General features: G+C 46.5%; 1 protein-coding gene across 16 annotated transcripts in view; it reads left to right on the top strand.

Annotated features, from left to right (window-relative positions):
• The window catches only part of BAZ2B (bromodomain adjacent to zinc finger domain 2B), a 92,017-nt gene that overhangs the window by 56,383 nt on the left and 18,033 nt on the right, over positions 1-17,601 (top strand). For 9 of the 16 annotated variants that reach the window (XM_061557146.1, XM_061557144.1, XM_061557147.1 and 6 more), the window contains 18 exons: positions 261-617; positions 1,492-1,667; positions 2,458-2,637; positions 4,178-4,384; positions 5,029-5,250; positions 6,091-7,051; positions 7,686-8,015; positions 8,634-8,694; positions 8,847-8,955; positions 9,135-9,236; positions 9,360-9,636; positions 11,346-11,438; positions 12,793-12,854; positions 13,388-13,453; positions 14,020-14,085; positions 15,297-15,341; positions 16,038-16,064; positions 17,147-17,212. In XM_061557146.1, coding sequence (XP_061413130.1) covers positions 261-617; positions 1,492-1,667; positions 2,458-2,637; positions 4,178-4,384; positions 5,029-5,250; positions 6,091-7,051; positions 7,686-8,015; positions 8,634-8,694; positions 8,847-8,955; positions 9,135-9,236; positions 9,360-9,636; positions 11,346-11,438; positions 12,793-12,854; positions 13,388-13,453; positions 14,020-14,085; positions 15,297-15,341; positions 16,038-16,064; positions 17,147-17,212 — 3,407 coding nt within the window. The remainder of the gene's footprint in view (positions 1-260; positions 618-1,491; positions 1,668-2,457; positions 2,638-4,177; positions 4,385-5,028; positions 5,251-6,090; positions 7,052-7,685; positions 8,016-8,633; positions 8,695-8,846; positions 8,956-9,134; positions 9,237-9,359; positions 9,637-11,345; positions 11,439-12,792; positions 12,855-13,387; positions 13,454-14,019; positions 14,086-15,296; positions 15,342-16,037; positions 16,065-17,146; positions 17,213-17,601) is intronic. The other 7 variants (XM_061557159.1, XM_061557155.1, XM_061557158.1 and 4 more) reach the window with 5 other exon arrangements.

Raw genomic sequence — 17,601 nt, 5'->3', positions numbered from 1 at the left:
GATATGGTGATATACATTACCAAAAATACTTGGGGAAAGATTGGCCAAATATTGGAGGCAAGACCCACCTTAAAGAGAGTCTTGAGACATTCCTGGGTAACTAAACAATTATTATAATGGAGTGCAATTGTGATGTATAAGCTACTGTGGAAACTACCCTCCCCTCCACCTCATTTACAATTAATACTGTTAAACAACAACAATGAAAGATGGTGCAGTAGAGTGATCATAATTTCCATTGTTATGTCTTTTTATTTTAGATTTTCATTTGTGCATGCCCCTCTCCCTGGCAGCGGCTGAGTGGTTCCGGGCATCGCACAGGGCCCCTACGGTTGCCACGGTGACGGCCACACGACCGGGCCCATCGCTGCTCCCGCCCGCGCTGTTCGGCCTCTCCCCGCAGCTCCTGGCCGCGTCTACCTCGGCCATCGCATCCCAGCCGCCTGACGGGGCCGGGGCCAGCAAGCACACCAGCGATGTGGCCCCTGCACCCTCGTTTGCCCCCGCGGCCGCCCCGGCAAAGACGCTGACGGCCCGCGAGCCTTTGGACCCGGCCACGGCATCGGCCATGTCACTTTCGCCCAACACGGCCATCTTTGGGCAGAATTCGCAGAAAGGTGCCACGAACGTGTATATTTGTTGAAGCCCACAGGGTTCATTGTAGTCATTACATTAGCAATTCCCCACGGGCACATGAACCGGAGCACAGAGAGATCTTTGAGACAGGCACTGAGTGTGCGACCCTGCAACCTATCTTCCCTAGGACGATCTAACCAGGATGCACTTCCTGCTCTCGGGCCAGAGTGCTGGGGGAGCTCAGCCACCCAATATTTGCAAGAGTGAATGTGCAGTAATGCAGACTCCATTTCACATTGTTTGGAGAGTATAAATCGGCTAGATTTGAGTGAAATGTGAAGCAGTATTAAGTGGGACATATCCAGGTGTTATTAGTGTTCTAATTGTGAAAGGAATTACACTTTTATGTTGTTTTCTTTGATTATAATTGTACTTCCAATTGGCCGAATATTTAAAAAATAATTACATTTTAAAGACTGAATTTGGTGTGTGAATTCGACGTGATAAATTTCATGTGACCAACAACATCATTGAGTGCATTATTTCATGCATACTCCTACATTCCTGAAAGCAGAGCACAGGTGCTCTTGAATGCCACCCTTGACTGCAGGTTTCTTGCTTTCCAAACAGTGCCCACAATTTAAGGATTTTAGAAAAGCAAGAAGCCTTGAACAGATTTATTATACAATCACACAGCCGTTGCGCGTAATCTCGGCGTAGAGTAATGCTCAGTGCGTGGTCGTGCACAGCGGCTGGTGGGCAGATTTTTGCGTTATTCTGTCGGCGGGAAATGCTTCCCCGCGTCACTGCCTGTCCGCACGTTGCATTGTCGCAGTGCTATGCTTCAACGTACATAGGCTTCAGATGCGTCTCGCACAACGGAGACCCGATGGCCCCCCTTCCTGCCGCACGCAGGAGTCAACGGCTCAGTGAAGGGCGGCTCCGTGGGCCGCGCCATCCCCTGCACGAGCTCGGGCACAGGGCCGGAGCGGCCGGGCGCCATCCACGTGCGCGACCGCAAGACGCCCCCGGCGGCGGCCGACGGAGAGCGGAACGACAAGAAGGGCTCCCTCAATAACGTTAATGAAAAGGTAATGGGAAGTGTCACGTCCTTGCAGGCTTGCAGGGGCGAGGCCAGTGGGTAAAATTAAACTGTTCTCTTTTATTAGTTTAAGGTAGATTGAAATCATTGCCGGTCCATCCTGTCCTTTATTGCATTTATAATTGTGGTGGAGTGAAACCCCCATCAATGCCTTGTTGTTTGTGAATGTTGCACATTTTGTTCATTGTTAGTTTGTGGTCTTTCTATCCGATGCCACCCTTCTCCGTTCAAGGATATTTTCACCCCTCACCTACTATCCTTGCTCCGCTTCTCTCTATTGCTGAGTTGTAGGCTTCTGCTTAGCATCTGAGACCTCAAAAAATGAAACTCACAGAATTGACAATTATGTGGGTAATGGTGGTGGGAAAAATTGATTGATTATTTTTGTGCTGTTTGTTTACACTTGTCATTGTGTGTGAGAGTGCTGGTGCATTCACACCGCCACTTAATGTTCGCTGCCTGGCCGAAGTGACTTGCTGTACCACTTTGGACACCTTCCTGTGAATCATAGCCACAGGTGACATCAGTGCCTTATAGTATCGAAACCTCTTCTGGGTCTTATGTAGGCAACTCAGCTTCAAAATGAGAACTTGGCCTGGTGTGTAGAACATCAGGAGACAAAGCCATTATCCTGGCCGCATCATTCCGTGGATGCCGTGCTGATCCGAGGTAGGTGCTTGTTTTTAGCACTTGCCCCTTTAGTCCGTGTTGCTAAATGGGGTACCTTTGTCTTTGCATATGTGCGTACGTGCGTGTGTCTTTGTGCATGCGTGCGACAGGCTTCCCGAGACGCTGAGCCCCACAGCTGCAGTGAGAGTGAGAGCCACTCCGACTCGGCGAGCGGTGGCTCACTCCAGAGCGAGCTGAGCTCCAGCGACTCCGACTCTGACACGGACGATGCGGAATCCGACTCTGCTGAGACGCCGCCCCGGGCTGCACGCGTTGAGAAGCAGCAGCCGGTATTCCTTCATTATTATAAAAACCTTCTTCATAGAAAGTGATAATGTGGCAAAGATTGAAACATCCATTTCATTATTTGAGCTATCTGTGGGAATCATAACCGTCTTCAGGGTTAGCTTTTGTCTATTTTTGAGTAAAATTTAACTCTTATGTATAACTAGCATTTTGCCTGTCCAATGACGGGTGTATTGCAGTAAATCTGAAACTTGTAAGCGAAAAGCAGACCGTGACGTGATATTCATTGCATCAATTCGTATGCAATTTGTAAGGCCGCGGTGACAGACTTATTTAATTTAAAGGTTATAATCCCTTGTTCATCATGACGTCCTTTTTACTTCTATGTCTCAATAGCGTTACGGAGATCGCGTGACGTGAGGGTTCTGCCTTTGTAGTGAGGGTTGTAAGTTGACGCTAAGGAGGGGGGAGGAGGCGCCTCGCCCCTCTATGTGGAGTGACGTCACCCATAATGATTATTAATGGAGGGGGGGGTGTCAATTTGGAGGACGTCACCTATTCATGATTATTAATGAGGGGAGCTGTTCAATGTGGAGTGACGTCACCTGCTCATGATTCTTAATGAGGGGGGGGGGTGCTCCATGTGGAGTGACGTCACCCGCTCATGATTATTAATAAGGGGGGGGGTCCATGTGGAGGACGTCACCTGTTCATGATTATTAATGAGGGGGGGTCCATGTGGAGGACGTCACGAGCGGGACACAGACATTCTTGGCTCATTATAGTAGTAAATACTGCTCGCTATGTTTTACACTTTTTCCAAAAAATGTTGTATAAGCATCTATAAGCAAGAAAGACCAATGTCAATTGCGTTGCAATAATCAACTGCTTCTGGCTGTGCCGGTGTGATGAGTGTAAGGCACAATTCGAACATAAACGGGGTTGAATATTATTTGCCTAGTTGAAACAGCTCGCCAATTCTACATGGCTTATAAAAGTTCTAACGTAACTGCTCTTTTGCTATGTTGCGCATTACTATTCTACTTGGTCTCATCTGCATTTCTGTCTTTAGGGCTTTTGGCAAAGAGCCTTGATTTTACGTGGATTGTGCTTTCAAAAAAATTCTGCAGTGTTCCAAATTTCAGTTGTGCAACTTGATTTGGAAAATAAATTAAACAATCTTAGATACAATGGACAAAAAATTTAGTGTCAAATAATAGTATTGATTTACTTTATTTATTCAGGAAAGACTCACTTGAGTGTCAAGACTTTTCGACTCACTTCTGCTTGGGATGTTTGATCTAATTATTTATGAGAACAATTTGCAAGTGAGAAGAAACTAAAGGGCTTCGAGAAAACCCATGCCATGGCAGGATAATACTCTAAAATCTGCACAGATCAGTCAGCAATTGATTTTCCGTATGTGTCATCTGTTGAAAACCAGAGAAAATACTGAATTACAGGCATTAGTGCCTGCAAGAGTAACACGATTAAGACCTTCGACTCCCGTGCTCTATTCTGCGCTATTTTGATTTGTTTTAAAATCACAACATTGAGAATCTGCTTTCGCTCATGTACCGACAGAAGGATCTGAAAACGAAACTGGAAAAGGACTCCTCGGATGGGGGTGGCCGCACCCAGCATCACTTTCCTCTGCTGCCCCCTCCTCACCTGCAGCCGACGCTCGGCAAGCACCAGCTGCCCCTCCAACTGCCGCAGCTGTACTCCCAGATGCAGCAGCACGCCAGCGTCATCCAGGCTCACGGCAGGCCCATTGTCCATGCCACACAGGTACGCGGCTTAAATATCACGTGGAATTTTATAGCTGAAGGATTGTGGGAGGAATGAGGATGTGACCAAAGAGCAGGCAGTGGCTAACCGCTTGCGCCGCAGGTTATTGTCTCAATTCGCGAGCCCGTTGCGCTCTCCTCAGCTGTCGACACAGTCCTCCTCCTCCTCTTGACCTTTGACCCTCCATCATGGAGCCCATCACTGGGATGGAGTTCGAAGGTCATAAGGAGAAGGGGTGTGTTGATGGATGGGGAAATGAAATCAGGTTTAACTTAATTGGAATGTCACTTCTGACAGTATGCATTTTATCAGAGTGCTTTTGGTTTTTTGGAAATACTTTTTGTAGGTCATTTCATTTAAAGGTTGGTGACATTCAAATATATGATAAACAAAGCAGTTGTATGTTTTATCTATTAAAATGCTAATTTATTATATTGATTGCCATGGCAAAGCTTTTTGTTTTATCAATGTTGTCCAATGTTTCCTTATTGAATATAATCCAATTGCTACGGTTCATATCATCGTTATCGTTGAGCAGCTATGTAGTACTACTACTACTGCACAAGCACAGTCCTTGGCGCACAGTGTGTGTGCCACGGCGCTACCGGATCTGCAGCGTTTCTCGTTAAATTGGCCCCTTCCAGCAAACGCAAGCGCCCTCGATGAGCAAGCAACCCGGCGTCATCCAGGCCACGGGGCTCGCGAGTGCCAGGGCTTCCCCGGGCACCGTCACGGCTCGACCAAAAGTTGTGGCAAGATCCCCAGCCTCATTGGGAGCCCTGGATCTGGCCAGCGACAAATCCAACAACCGCCTCTCCCCGCCCAGCAGCGTCACACAAGTGGAGGATGTTCTGCGATTGAAAAAGGTGAGGTGGCAGCGGCAATTTGCCTGATACTGCTCACTGCTGTGCCAGTGGCTCCGTGGAGGTGCGGGACAAGCTAATCGCTCTGTGGGTGGTATAGAGATGTCTTAACGTTTTGGCTCTTGTCCCAGACAGAACCCTACTGTGAGCTTTATAGTTGCCCTTTTAAAGATGACTGTAGACGGCCTTTAAATCTTCTTAAAGATTTGTGTGGGTGGAAATATGTTTCTGGCAGAAACATTCTTTAGGACCAGGGATGATCGGTGAGATGCAATGCTCTCGTGAATTGTCTGTTTTTCCTCGTGGCGGATGGGATTTTTTCCCCCGCAAAACAAATCGTTTCCCACAAATGGCTATGAATGGGGATATGAAGACACATATCAAGAGATGTCAAGGGCTGGTACAATTAACACGATATTACTGTTACATATGAACCGAGCACGATTAGCCAATGTAAATCTCTAATGACACTACCGTGGTGCAATCGATAGTGCACTGGACTTGCAATTCAGAGGTTGCTGGTTCGATCTCCTGGCGCGGCAGTTAAAACGATTCTGCACGTTTCTAAAATCTCCTGCCGCTGTCAAACCAGCAGTATAAATAGGTACAGTACAGCACAGTGAGTCGAGCGGCAGGTCTCAGGTTGTGGAGCAACGTGTGGGTACTCCCCACCTCGTCAGGCCAGTGTGAAGGGTAGGCCAAATAGAGTTCACTCGAGTGGAGGTTCTTCCGCCAGTAGTGGCGTGAGTGAGTAATTGCAGAGCTGCACCTTTACCCTTTTATACCTGTGACGTGTATGCAGCAGTAGGTTTGGAGTCACGTGGTCTCTCCTTTGTCAAACAGGAGCAGTTCCGGCAAGATTTTCCCGCAATGCTCAAGCGGCAGCAGGAAGAGCTGAAAGCAAACCGGAAGTCCACTGCCAGCATCTCCAGCAAGGCCTTTCCAGTTAGCACAGTCACTACACACCAGAAAATGGCCCTGGCCTCCCCTCTCACTTCTCAAAATGTTATTCTCCCTCTGACTGCGAACAGTAAGCAGCCGGTACCCTCGGCCAAGCAGAAGCTCAACTTCTCCTCTGTGCCCAATCAGAAGCTCATGGAACAAAAAGCCAGGGCCATGACAACTGCAAGCTGCACCTTTGGGTCCGTGGAAAAGTTTCTGTCCCATGCAATGACAGCACAGCTGTCAAATGGCGTGATATCATCTGTCATACAGCAGTCGCCGCTTGCCCTTGTCAAGACCAAGGCCCTCGTGGCATCATCGGCGGCGCTGCCGCTGTCTCTGTCGTCCACGTCATCAGACTCTCTACCGCAAGATCTCACGACAACCACCAGAGCCCACATGGCAGCCATGGCCGCCGCAACGTCCCTCTCACCTGGCATAAGCGGTAGCATCAGCAGCACCAAAACCCACACCACATCCAGCAGGATTGTCCACCCTCCAACTTGCGGTTCTGCTAAAGCAGATTTGTCCGCAATGACCTTTGCAGCCTTGAAATCTTCTGGGCTGCTGGGCCAGGTAGGGCCACTGTCATCACCCAGCCCCAGCACCAGCCTCTGCGCCGATGGCAAGGGGAAATTCACGATGGGCTTGTCAGCTACCCAGAGAAGTGGCCGAGCAAAGCAGCCGCATGGGACGGATAAAGGCAAGCATGGGACGATGGCGCAGACCCTGGTGGCGAAGTTTCGTGGTGTTGAGGCACTAAACCCAAGCAGCGATGACTCGGATGACTCTGATGATGATGATGATGACGATTTGGACAATGAGGATGAAGACGATGATGATGGGGAGGAGAGCCAGTCAGGTAAAAATGCAGTCACTCGTGTTTGTGTCCCACAGCACACAACACTGAAAATATACAATGCATATGATTGTAATTGTATAATCTAGTTAATCAAGTAAAAGAGTTTACGTTCTAACATTATTTTACGGTGGTGCATATCTGTGTTCGAGGACCATTCCTATAAGGGGCCAGTCTTCTTGTGCAAGGAAACCCAACCTTTTCATATTTGTACAGAAGAATACTTTTCATTGTTGGCAAAGTGGCCAGGGTTTTCAACATATAAGGGTCAAGGAATGTTGCCGTGGTATAGCGGTTAACACACTCGCAATCCCGTCTGCTGGTTCAATCTCTACTGCGGTGTTGTAGCGATGGCCAAGTTTATTAAATCCACCCGGCAATATAAATGGTTACACACCAGCCAGTCGATCGGCAGGCCACATGTGCTGGGGTGAAGTGTCGATATGTATGTAGAACTTCTTTCGCACCATACGTAGCCAACCATGCAAATCTAAGGCCAGCTTGGAAGCGTATGCAAGCAAAATACCCTCTCGAGGGAGCTCTTTAGAGATCTTTAGAGATCCCTCGAGTTGAGGCCCTTCCAGGGACGTAAGCAAGCAATTGGAGGGGCAGTGCCGTTACCGTCACTTTCTTACAGATTCCGACTTGGAGACGGACAGTGAAGGCAGCGACACGGAGGGCAAGGGTGCCATGGACGACACAGAGACAGACACCGAGGGAGAGAGGACCCCGCACAACCTTAGCCGCTCCGCGTCTGGCCTCACGCCCACCACCTCTGCCGCGTTGCCGTCCTCCTCCTCGTCGGTGTTAGGAGCCACGGGGTCCTCCCCGCTGGCTGCCACGTCCCTGGGCTTCCATGGATACGCCGTTGTCGCCAGGACGCCGAGCTCAGCGTCTGCAGCTCTGCTGGCTGGACTATCGTCGCCCGGCACCCCGCACAACGCCTTCACCATGGTCACTCCCGAGAGTACGCTGCCTCATGGCCACAGAGGTCGTCCCCTCGTTTGCGATACACGAACCGTGTTGAATGTACTACTACGAAGGGTTTTTGCGGCTGTGCTGCGTGGCTGTCCGACGTTTTGCTGCACATGCTGGGAGCTTCTTCAGGAAATCAGTTGAATAACATGATCAGAATCAGAATATTTATTAATACTGGAGGAATCCGATGAGCTATAATGCTATTTTTCGCAGATGTTCAGTTTGGGGCGGGTCAGAACGTTAGAATAACAAACAATACAAAAACACGATAATTAAGCTAAACTATTAAATGTTACGAGGCAAAGCCCACTGAACTATTTGCTTATTTGTCAGAAGTGACCTGGCCACAAATGATAGCTCAATGAAGTAGCTTATCATGTGGTAATTTAGAGCAGCTAAATCTAAAGAATATAAATTAAATCCCTGAAGGAGCTCCCAGCTTGTGAAGCTAAACATCATGCCGAACAATGCTTGGTGCAACATAATACATCGGAGAGGTGTTGAAAGTAATTTCTAAATGACTGTTTGATCCTCCTCCCCAGAAGCAGCATTTTGACTACGTGAAAAGACATCGCGTTGAGATGCTTTTATTTTGTCACCGTCTTAGGCATGGCCAAGAGGAGGAGGACAGCAGATGAGAGGGAGCTGAGGGTCCCCTTGGACCATGGGTAAGTGAATCACAAATGTAATTATCCATCCTCTGAAATGCCATGTTTGTATGCTGCAAGCGAAGGATGGTAAGAAAATAGCAAGTCATTAGTGGCCAGTGGTGCACGTAAAGCTTAATCGAAAAGCGCTGCGAAATGGCTTGGCTTCCCAGGTGGCGGAGAGAAACTCGCATCCAAACCATCGGGGACAGACTTCACGGAGAGGTCCTCTACTACACTCCTTGTGGGAGGAAACTGCGCCAGTACCCAGAGGTCAACAAGGTGAGGCATGGTGCAGTGATGTTGTTATGTTGTACAATGATGCAGCCCTGATTTGTTCTTGTATGGAGAATTAAAAACATGTAGATTCCTTGAGGTGCCTTCAGCATAGATTTTTTTTATGGGGATTCTGTTTCCTTGAGCTGTGACCTTGGCCCTGTGTATCCCAACGTGTTTGCCAGTTCCTCACACGTAACAGGATCACAGACATCAACCGCCAGAGCTTCAGCTTCAGTGCCAAAATGCGAGTCGGGGATTTTTACGAAGCCAGGGAAGGCCCCCAGGTGAGCTTACTCACACCCTAATTCCCCTTCCATTGTCATTATATTTCTGGCTAAAAAGGACTTCAAGCACTAGGCGCCATTTTCTTTGTCAACAAGCGGGCTGTACCATTCTCCGTGGCGCAGGGAATGCAGTGGTGCCTTCTGGGAGACGCGGAGATTGCGATGCGGATCAAGGCGATGGAGGGGCGGCGAGGGCGTCCGCCCAACCCTGAGAGGCAGCGGAGACGCGGGGAGCACAGCCAGGACTCGCCGCAGGGCGCAGGCTTGGGTCTGGCTCCAGGCCTCTCATCGGGCACAGGACGTCCGCGGCGACGCAAGGGGCGGCCGCCCAACGTGGAGCGAGCGGAGTACGCGCGCCGAGCCGAGTCCCTCAAGCTGCTCAAGCGACTGGAGGCCCAGGGTGAGCGCAGTGGCCTCGATGGCACAAGCCTCTGTTCCGACGTGCTGCTGGACAAGAGGTTATGGACAGGGCTTGGTGACATCACCCGCATCATGCTGGGCGTGGCTTGTCCAGAGATTCCTGCCCGCCGGAGGGAGGACGTTGGGGCAGCTGCCATTTTTAAATGGCCAAGAGTAATTGGCCACAAAAACAATAATGCATGACCATTTTTGACTAAATCAACTAATCTTCCAGGTCCAAAATGGTGCTTCGATTCCTACGTTCACAGTACATTGAATGCCGCATGTGAGCCACTATTTGCGATTATTTAACTCACTGCGTAGTCGATTCACGGGATCCCCCTCAATCACTTGAGCAATTGTATTCACCAAATGTTTAAATTAAAACAATCGATTTGTGAATTGAATCGTAACCACGAGTAGTGGCGGCAACGCATCGAAACGAGATCGGGGTGAACCATGCCGAGCGGAACAAAATGCTACATTTCTCGTTGAGTCCTTAAGTTGGGTAGCACAGTGGCACAGCACTGGATCCATACTCGGTAGGTTGTAGGTTCAGATTCTGGTTGGGGGTCAGCGCAGTCCTTCGTCCCTTCAGGCTAGTTAACATCAGCAACTGTAGAATTACTTTGTGCTTCTAACGATGCACTCAAATGCCACGGAACATCATGCCCCTGCCAGCTCGAGCAAGTAAGTAGTTTCGTAAAATATCGTCATTGGTAGCGCTCAATTAATAAAGTCCTCCCCCCCCCCCATCCGTCACCAGTCTCACGAAGCGACAACGTAGCTCCTGCACGCAAGCTGACATCATCGGTCCATCATCTCCACAGTGGATGTCCTCATAGGTGTATTCTCTCCTTTGGCTGCTACTCTGTAACTGATCTTGACCATCGGCCATCATCCCTTCCAGCAATGTCCTGCTCAAGCCCAGTATTATTCACTGTCAATAATTATTTAGATAATTTAGATAGTTAGATGTCTCCAACCTGCATTTGTTCTCTGATTCGTGTGTTCTTCTTTCCATTTTTCAGTGAAAGTCCAATGATGTTATAACAATAAACATAATTACACACATGAAAGGAGCATATTTTGTTCAACATGTAAGTAATTATCATGGTATAGTATAATTTAGTGATAGAAAATAGCATTTGGGAACGCTTAGAATTGCACAAAGATGGAAAAAGGAACACATGGATAAGGCAACAAGCACAAGTTAAGAGACATCAGAGTGAGTGAAGAAAAGTTATCAGGCTTGGGGAAGACGCATCGCTCGAAGAGTTGGAGTGGCAGCCAGAGGAGATGGAGCGATGCAATCAGCTGATGTGAGGGTGCTAAATGGGCTGTTGCATCGCAGGACCGTGAACATGGTGACAACTTGAGAATGCGACCTTCGTCCAGCAGAGGATAGATCATAGCTGATGAGTAGTGTCTGGGCTGACGTTACATGGGGAAACACGGCCTCGTTGGGTGACTTTACAGCTTTGTGAGCTGTGTGCTTGACTAACTCCTAAGTGGATGGGATTACCCAAGAGGAGAGAGAGAGGTGTCCTCTGTGAGTGGGTAGCTATCTCCACCAACTCGCATTGACCAGCAAGGTGAAGTATGGACACACTGTTCCCCCCCCCACCAATTTTAATTTTTCGGTTTTGTAACCAAACACTTGGGAAAATGAACATGAGTATATTCCCTACACTTCAATCATCTTTGCAGCTATTGCGCGACAAGCGGCTGAGATGAAGCTGATGCAGAAGCTGGAGAAGCAGGCCAGGCTTCAGGCTGCCAAGCACGCTCGGCGGCAGCAGGGTGAGCATTTCCACAAAAAGCCCTCCCTGCCAATTGCCACCCCACAGCGCCATATCACACAGTGGTTCCTGACTTCCTTTCAGGTTCTTGGTGAGCAGTGGGAGGCTGAAAACGGTACGGAGCATGAGTGTCACCATCTTGAGGCCATCGTTGCCTGCCCGGGCCGTTTACAAACCTCGTTGCACTGAGGACCTCTTTACAGCTGCCTTCACGATGTCACAGGCTACGTTTTGCCGTTGTAAACGACCGTGGAACACCATTATGTCTCTTTGGATCCCCTAAGCATGCCTGCGTCTATTGTATATGTAACTTGCTAACCCGCCCATACTGGGCGTCTGTGAAAAAGGGCTCCACAGGTCATCAGATTCCTCCAGTCTAAACAAAGATCGTGATTCTGATATATGCTATGAAGAAGGGGCATTGCCCGAAACGTCGCTGATTATATATTTTTTTCTTATAGGGCTACAGTGTTTTTGACGAATGTGGTAAAACATTTTTAAGGGTTCTCAGACCTCCAGTTTAAGTATTTGTTTAACCTGTACTTATGTATGTATTGTTATAATATGTTCGTTTTTATGTTAGCCATATTTCATTTTGATATTTTTTTTAATGCAACCACACAAGGCCCAAATACTGCAGAAAATTGTCTTCTTAAAAAATGTGTATTTTTGTTGAAATAGTAACTTTTGCCAAATCCCTCTATACCTGGAATCAAAACAACGTAGGATGAAAGCACATGTGGTGTTGTGATACGGAATGTGAACTATGATTATTATGAGTGGCGTCAAAGGGAAGGTTAAGCGTGGCTGCGCATCCTTACAGAATCGTTTCATATTCGTTGTTACTCCTTTGGTGGGGTTAGAAACGGTAGTTAATAAAGCAATTTTAATCCTGCTTCCTAATAGATGTCTGCAGTAGAGATCGACTATTTAATGGCTCAGCAGTTTTTTATGAGTCAACATGTTTCCTTTGGTATTAGGTAATGCACATTCCATTTACTGTTCTAAGATGCCTCTTCACAGACTGATTTTGGGGAATTCATCCCAGTGTAGGTTACACATTTATGCTTTATCTACAAATTGTCGGAAGATCATGTGGAACCAAGAAAATTTTAAAATCGCAAACAAAACAGACAAGCAGAATGAGGGAGAGCTCAATCTTCCTTCAACTTGCGCCAGTATCGACTGTAGTGATCACTGACATTATAATGGACTTGGCATTACCTTTTTGAAATCAAATGTGCTGGTTACTACAGCGTGCCAGTGGGTTTTGTTTGATCTGTATTCTCAGAAGATTGTTGTTTGGGTAGGCACGCGGCAAGCTCCTAATATGGCTTTAATTTTTCCCCAAACAGCCATGCAAGCAGCAGAAGTGAAGAGAAAGCAGAAGGAGCAGATGAAAATGCTTAAGCAGCAGGTACACGCGAGACAGCTGGCCACAATATTTGTTTGAAACGTCTCCAGAATATCTCTGCTTGTACTGCTTTGGCTGAATTCTTTTTGCAACCTTCATAAGTCAAAGCGAAATAGCTGGATTTTTGTAATAGAAAACAGTTTGCAGGCATTTAACCACGGAAGATGAAAACAAGCCATGCGCTTACATGTTTTTTAAACCTGTCAATTAAAAAGTGACATATTAGGTCTAGCTACTAAAACTTTGGCCGCTTATCACAAAAAATTGCGTTCTTCTGCTATTTATCTGTGAAATAAAGCCTTATAAGTGCTCAACTAACCTTTTAAACGTAACACCTCATGGATCTGCCTGGATTTTTTTTTTACCTCCGATATAGATGTGGCTGTTTGGTTTTAATACACTTTCGCCCGATACACAAACGCTCTTTATCCGTGATAAAGTGGTGTGTTTTTTTTGTTTGACTGCACAATCTTGGCAAAAAGTGTTGCTGAGAGATAATGCTGCTGGATAAGCATGTTTTCCTTGTTTGCTTTCAGGAGAAGATGCAGAAAATTGAGCAGCAGCGGCTAGAGAAGGAGATGCGTGCGCAGCAGATTTTGGAGGTGATCAGATATAATTCCTATCCTCTCTGCCTGTAGCTCCATAACACGGGTTTGAGACGTCGTTTAGATAGAGAAGCAAGTATTGTTACTTAACAAAACTTGTAGTTTGAAAGTGGTAGAAGTTTTTCAATGCATTCTTCACTCCCTCCTGCATTTCCTCTTTAGTCATGTGTTTATGTGCGTGCATGGCAAGTTGTAGCGTGACGGTTAGGTCACTGCACTATGAACCCAGAAACCCGAGTTAGATTCCAAACTTTAGCTACATAAGTGACGAATATCTGAACTAGTACTGGGCCTTCCCAAGGTTGACTCAGCCTTAAATAAGTACCTGGTGCATTGTGTCAACATCAGCACTGGGCAAACAAAGGTGGCTGGGCATGATTCCGGCCTCTCCACTCCCTCGTGTACCTCGCTGGCCTTCATAGGTGCCCGCGAACAGCAATTTTCGCAACAGTCTGGACAGCTATGTTCAGGAATCTACATGTTTGTGTATATACAAACATATGGGTACAGGTCATATGTCCTTCCAGTGAGCAGTGTGTTGCTCGGTGTTCTTGCACATGTAGGCCAAGCGTCGCCGGAGGGAGGAGGCAGCCAATGCCAAAGTGATGGAGGCAGAGCGGCGAGCGCAGGTGAGGGCTTGTGCTGTCCCATTGTGTGTGACACCCCCATGGGCTCCGTTACCAACTCGCCACAATTATTTCTTTGAACACTTGATTGCAATGTAGGGCCAACTGGCTTATGACGATTAATACAAGGGTGATTTAAAAATAAATATGTAATTTAATTCAGTTGTGATTTTTTTTATTTTCATTTAAGTCATTCTTGGGGGGGGTATGGTTTTTTTACTTTTCTAAACCGTATTAGTAGCAGGTATCACGGACGGCACATTTGCATTCAAGGGCAACGTGCTTTGCCAGTGACGGGAAAAAAATATTACCTTTTAATGTCACATCAAAAATATATACACGATTATCATGCTTTATATTGTAAAACGGTCTGTTCATTGGTTTCTGCCATCACTGATGTTAAGTATTCATGGACTAAAATGGCATTACATTCAAAAGCAAAAATGGGTATTGCACAATATAAAAATAATAATATCTAGTTACTGTGAAAGAATTATGAGTCAAAGTCCTTTCCTGCTCAAGCATAAAAGCAGTCAGTGCTCATCTCCTGTTTATAGCCCAGAGCAAGTGCTGGAAATTCAACAGTCATATGACAGGGGAGAGTGTATCCATACCACAACCACTTTTGACTTTCCCAGAGTATATCAACCCTCGAGGGATGATGGGCTCAGTTGACTCCTAACCAGCATTTGAAAATTGCACCCTTCAAATTGAAAACTACTTCCACTACGGCCGAGCCACCTTTGAAAGGATTACAGTTTTGTAGGAAATAAGTATTAACTAATTTAGATCGTGGTGAATGTGTAGATTTTCAAGGAGGAAATTCTGCTTAGCACATTCATAAAATAACCTGCTTACAGACCACATTCCGATTACAACGTCCATCATCAGTAATACCTGGGTTTTGTGGGAGGTCGTTTTAAAATGAAAATTCCCCCCTCCAAAAAATCCCTGATGAATGTCAGTGATAAGGTTGATATCATTGTAAACATTGAATGAATTGTGGTAAGTGTGTAAAAACGAAATCTCATAAAATTTTATTTGGAATTGTGAGAGCCAAATCTGTAGCCTTGAATGGAATATACGTGCAGTCACTGCACCGTGTATGTAACGGACACAATACTCTCACCAGGAGGCATTTTGACCTATGATGTGTGTTAAATTCTCCGAGTGACTCATTGTGCTGATGTTCTCTCCCTCTCTCGTAATAAAAGGAGAAGGAAATGAGAAGGCAACATGCCGTGCTGCTGAAACACCAGGTCAGCAACTCCTCTATGCATCATTGTGTATCTAAATCTCTTGTTTCTTCTCGCTTTTGTCTACTTTGTGTGTTCCCTGTTTTTTTTTTTTCAGTGTAACCAATCCTAATACGATGCATCTTTCCTAATATTTATGCATATTGTTGTATTTGTCATGTTCCGTTGCAATGAAGATCTAGTTGTGGTGACCTTTCTAGGGTTTTGTGTCAAAATTATCTTGGTTGCGGGACAAAGTCTTAATGTCTTTGTTGGTCTTGAATTTTAACAAAATCTACGTAAATATTCACATGTACTCGAGGCATCGAAGCCTACTGGCAGACTTTGGCATCTGTGGACGAAGCTATTGTGATGTCTCGTAACATGACGGCGTGGCCTATTAAGCGGGATGCGTGCTCCTGGCAAGGAGATATCTGCCACCGGTCATAGGAACTGCTGCTCTTGCCAAACCACAGAGGGCCCCACACTGTATGTGACAATCGCACGCCAAAATACGTGGCAATGCTGATTAGTGGCTACTGGCTAGATGTTAAAATGAATAAACACGCAATTGAATGTTTAGAATAAAAATTAAGTGTGCAGGTTATTCCGTACAAAAGTGTCACTAGATGGAACTGACTCGAGTACCTGTGGGCTTTTATCATTGTGTTTTTCCTGTGATTTCTCTTTGATAATGCTCTGCCAACCTCTCTCTACTAGGAGATGGAGAGGCATAGGCTAGATATGGTATGGGTCTTCCTTTTTTTGGTCGTCTCTATTTTATTTCAGTTTTTAACTCCCATCTGAGCGACGCAGCATTGTGTGATTGGCTGTGGCGTTGTGGCCATGGTAACCCGTGCTGTGTGGTGCTGGCTGGCTGCCTGCCTGCTCTCTCTCACGCTGCCCGATTAAATCCGATAAATGCATGGCTTGACGACGCCACACGGTCCATCGCTTACACCCGCCACTCTGCCAGCCCCAGGGCCGGCCGCCCACATCTGCGCGTGCACGCATTTGTGTGCGCGTGCGTGTGTGTGTGCGCGCGTGCGTACACATGCTCGCGTGCACACGTGTTCCTTGTGTCAAATTGCATAAATATTATTTGATTTTTGTTTTCTTACATTATCACGCTTTTCAATCAGTAACTGTTCATTTGACCAAGTATTTTCAATGACACTGGAATGTCTTGTTTAATCAAGAATATTATTAAGAACTAGATTACAAAATTGCATTGTGAGTGTACATTGAAACATCCAGCAATGATGCATTGCACTGTGGTTTTTACATTTGGCAGTGTTTTGGAGTTGGAGTTGTTGTGGTGAAGTGACTCCATGAAAGCCCAGCCTAAATTAAGCTTTAAAACTACAAGCAGGGTGTAATGTCCCTTCACAGCTTTACTGTATTATTAAGTCATCACTCTTTGCATTTGGCCAAGTGAGACTCCATAAATGGCTGCTTTTACTCCGCACACGCTTCCTGGCCATAGCTCCAAACCCCAAACACCTCCGGCATTCCTCAACGTACAGTACTCCGCTTTGTTTTACTGTCTCTCCGGCCCTGCCATGTCACTTGTTTTCATGTTTGTCCGCTCGCCTTTGTTTACAATTAACCAAAGGAATGCTGCCATTGCACAACCATCTTCTCAGTACGTTTTTTTTTATAAAACCGCTCACACTTTGTGATAATAATTCATTAAAGTAATAATTAAAATTATACACGGCGTTCACTATAACGTGAAGGCTACATGCAGCCACTCGGGCGTTTGCAATATTTTCTCGTCGCTCATTTCCCTGGCCCATGTGAACGTAAGGCTGCTGTATCTGCCACAGGAGAGGGAACGAAGGAGGCAGGAGCTGCTGTTGTTCAAGGCTCTTGAGGCTCAAAAGAAGGCTGAGGTGGGGGCCCACAGTCTGTCTCTACACAGCGAACGCTTTGCTGCTTTGCCAAATGAGACAAAAATACAGCATAAGTAAACATTGCCTGTTGTCCTATTATCCCATATGGTGCGTGTGTTTAACATTTAATTTTTTGTATACATTCAATTAGCTTTGCAAAATGAGAGCCCAAATACAAACGCAAAGCCAAAGTTTGGCTTTAATACACAGGAGTTTAAAAAGTTACTAACAGCAAGTGGATTTTTTAAATAATATTGTCAGTAGCATTGTAAGTGCAGCAAATACAGATGCAGCTCAACCGTTTCTTTCATGCACAAAAGGCAATGCCTCCCATTGAGGACGGCTCGCACTTGCGGGCAAATTCTGTCCGTCAGCTGCGGCCGTCCGGC

Source organism: Lethenteron reissneri, chromosome 23, assembly GCF_015708825.2.
Source record: "Lethenteron reissneri isolate LAM-NWPU_2019-01 chromosome 23, ASM1570882v1, whole genome shotgun sequence".
NCBI classification, from domain to species: Eukaryota; Metazoa; Chordata; class Hyperoartia; order Petromyzontiformes; family Petromyzontidae; genus Lethenteron; species Lethenteron reissneri.
This window is presented reverse-complemented; position numbering and strand designations above follow the sequence as displayed.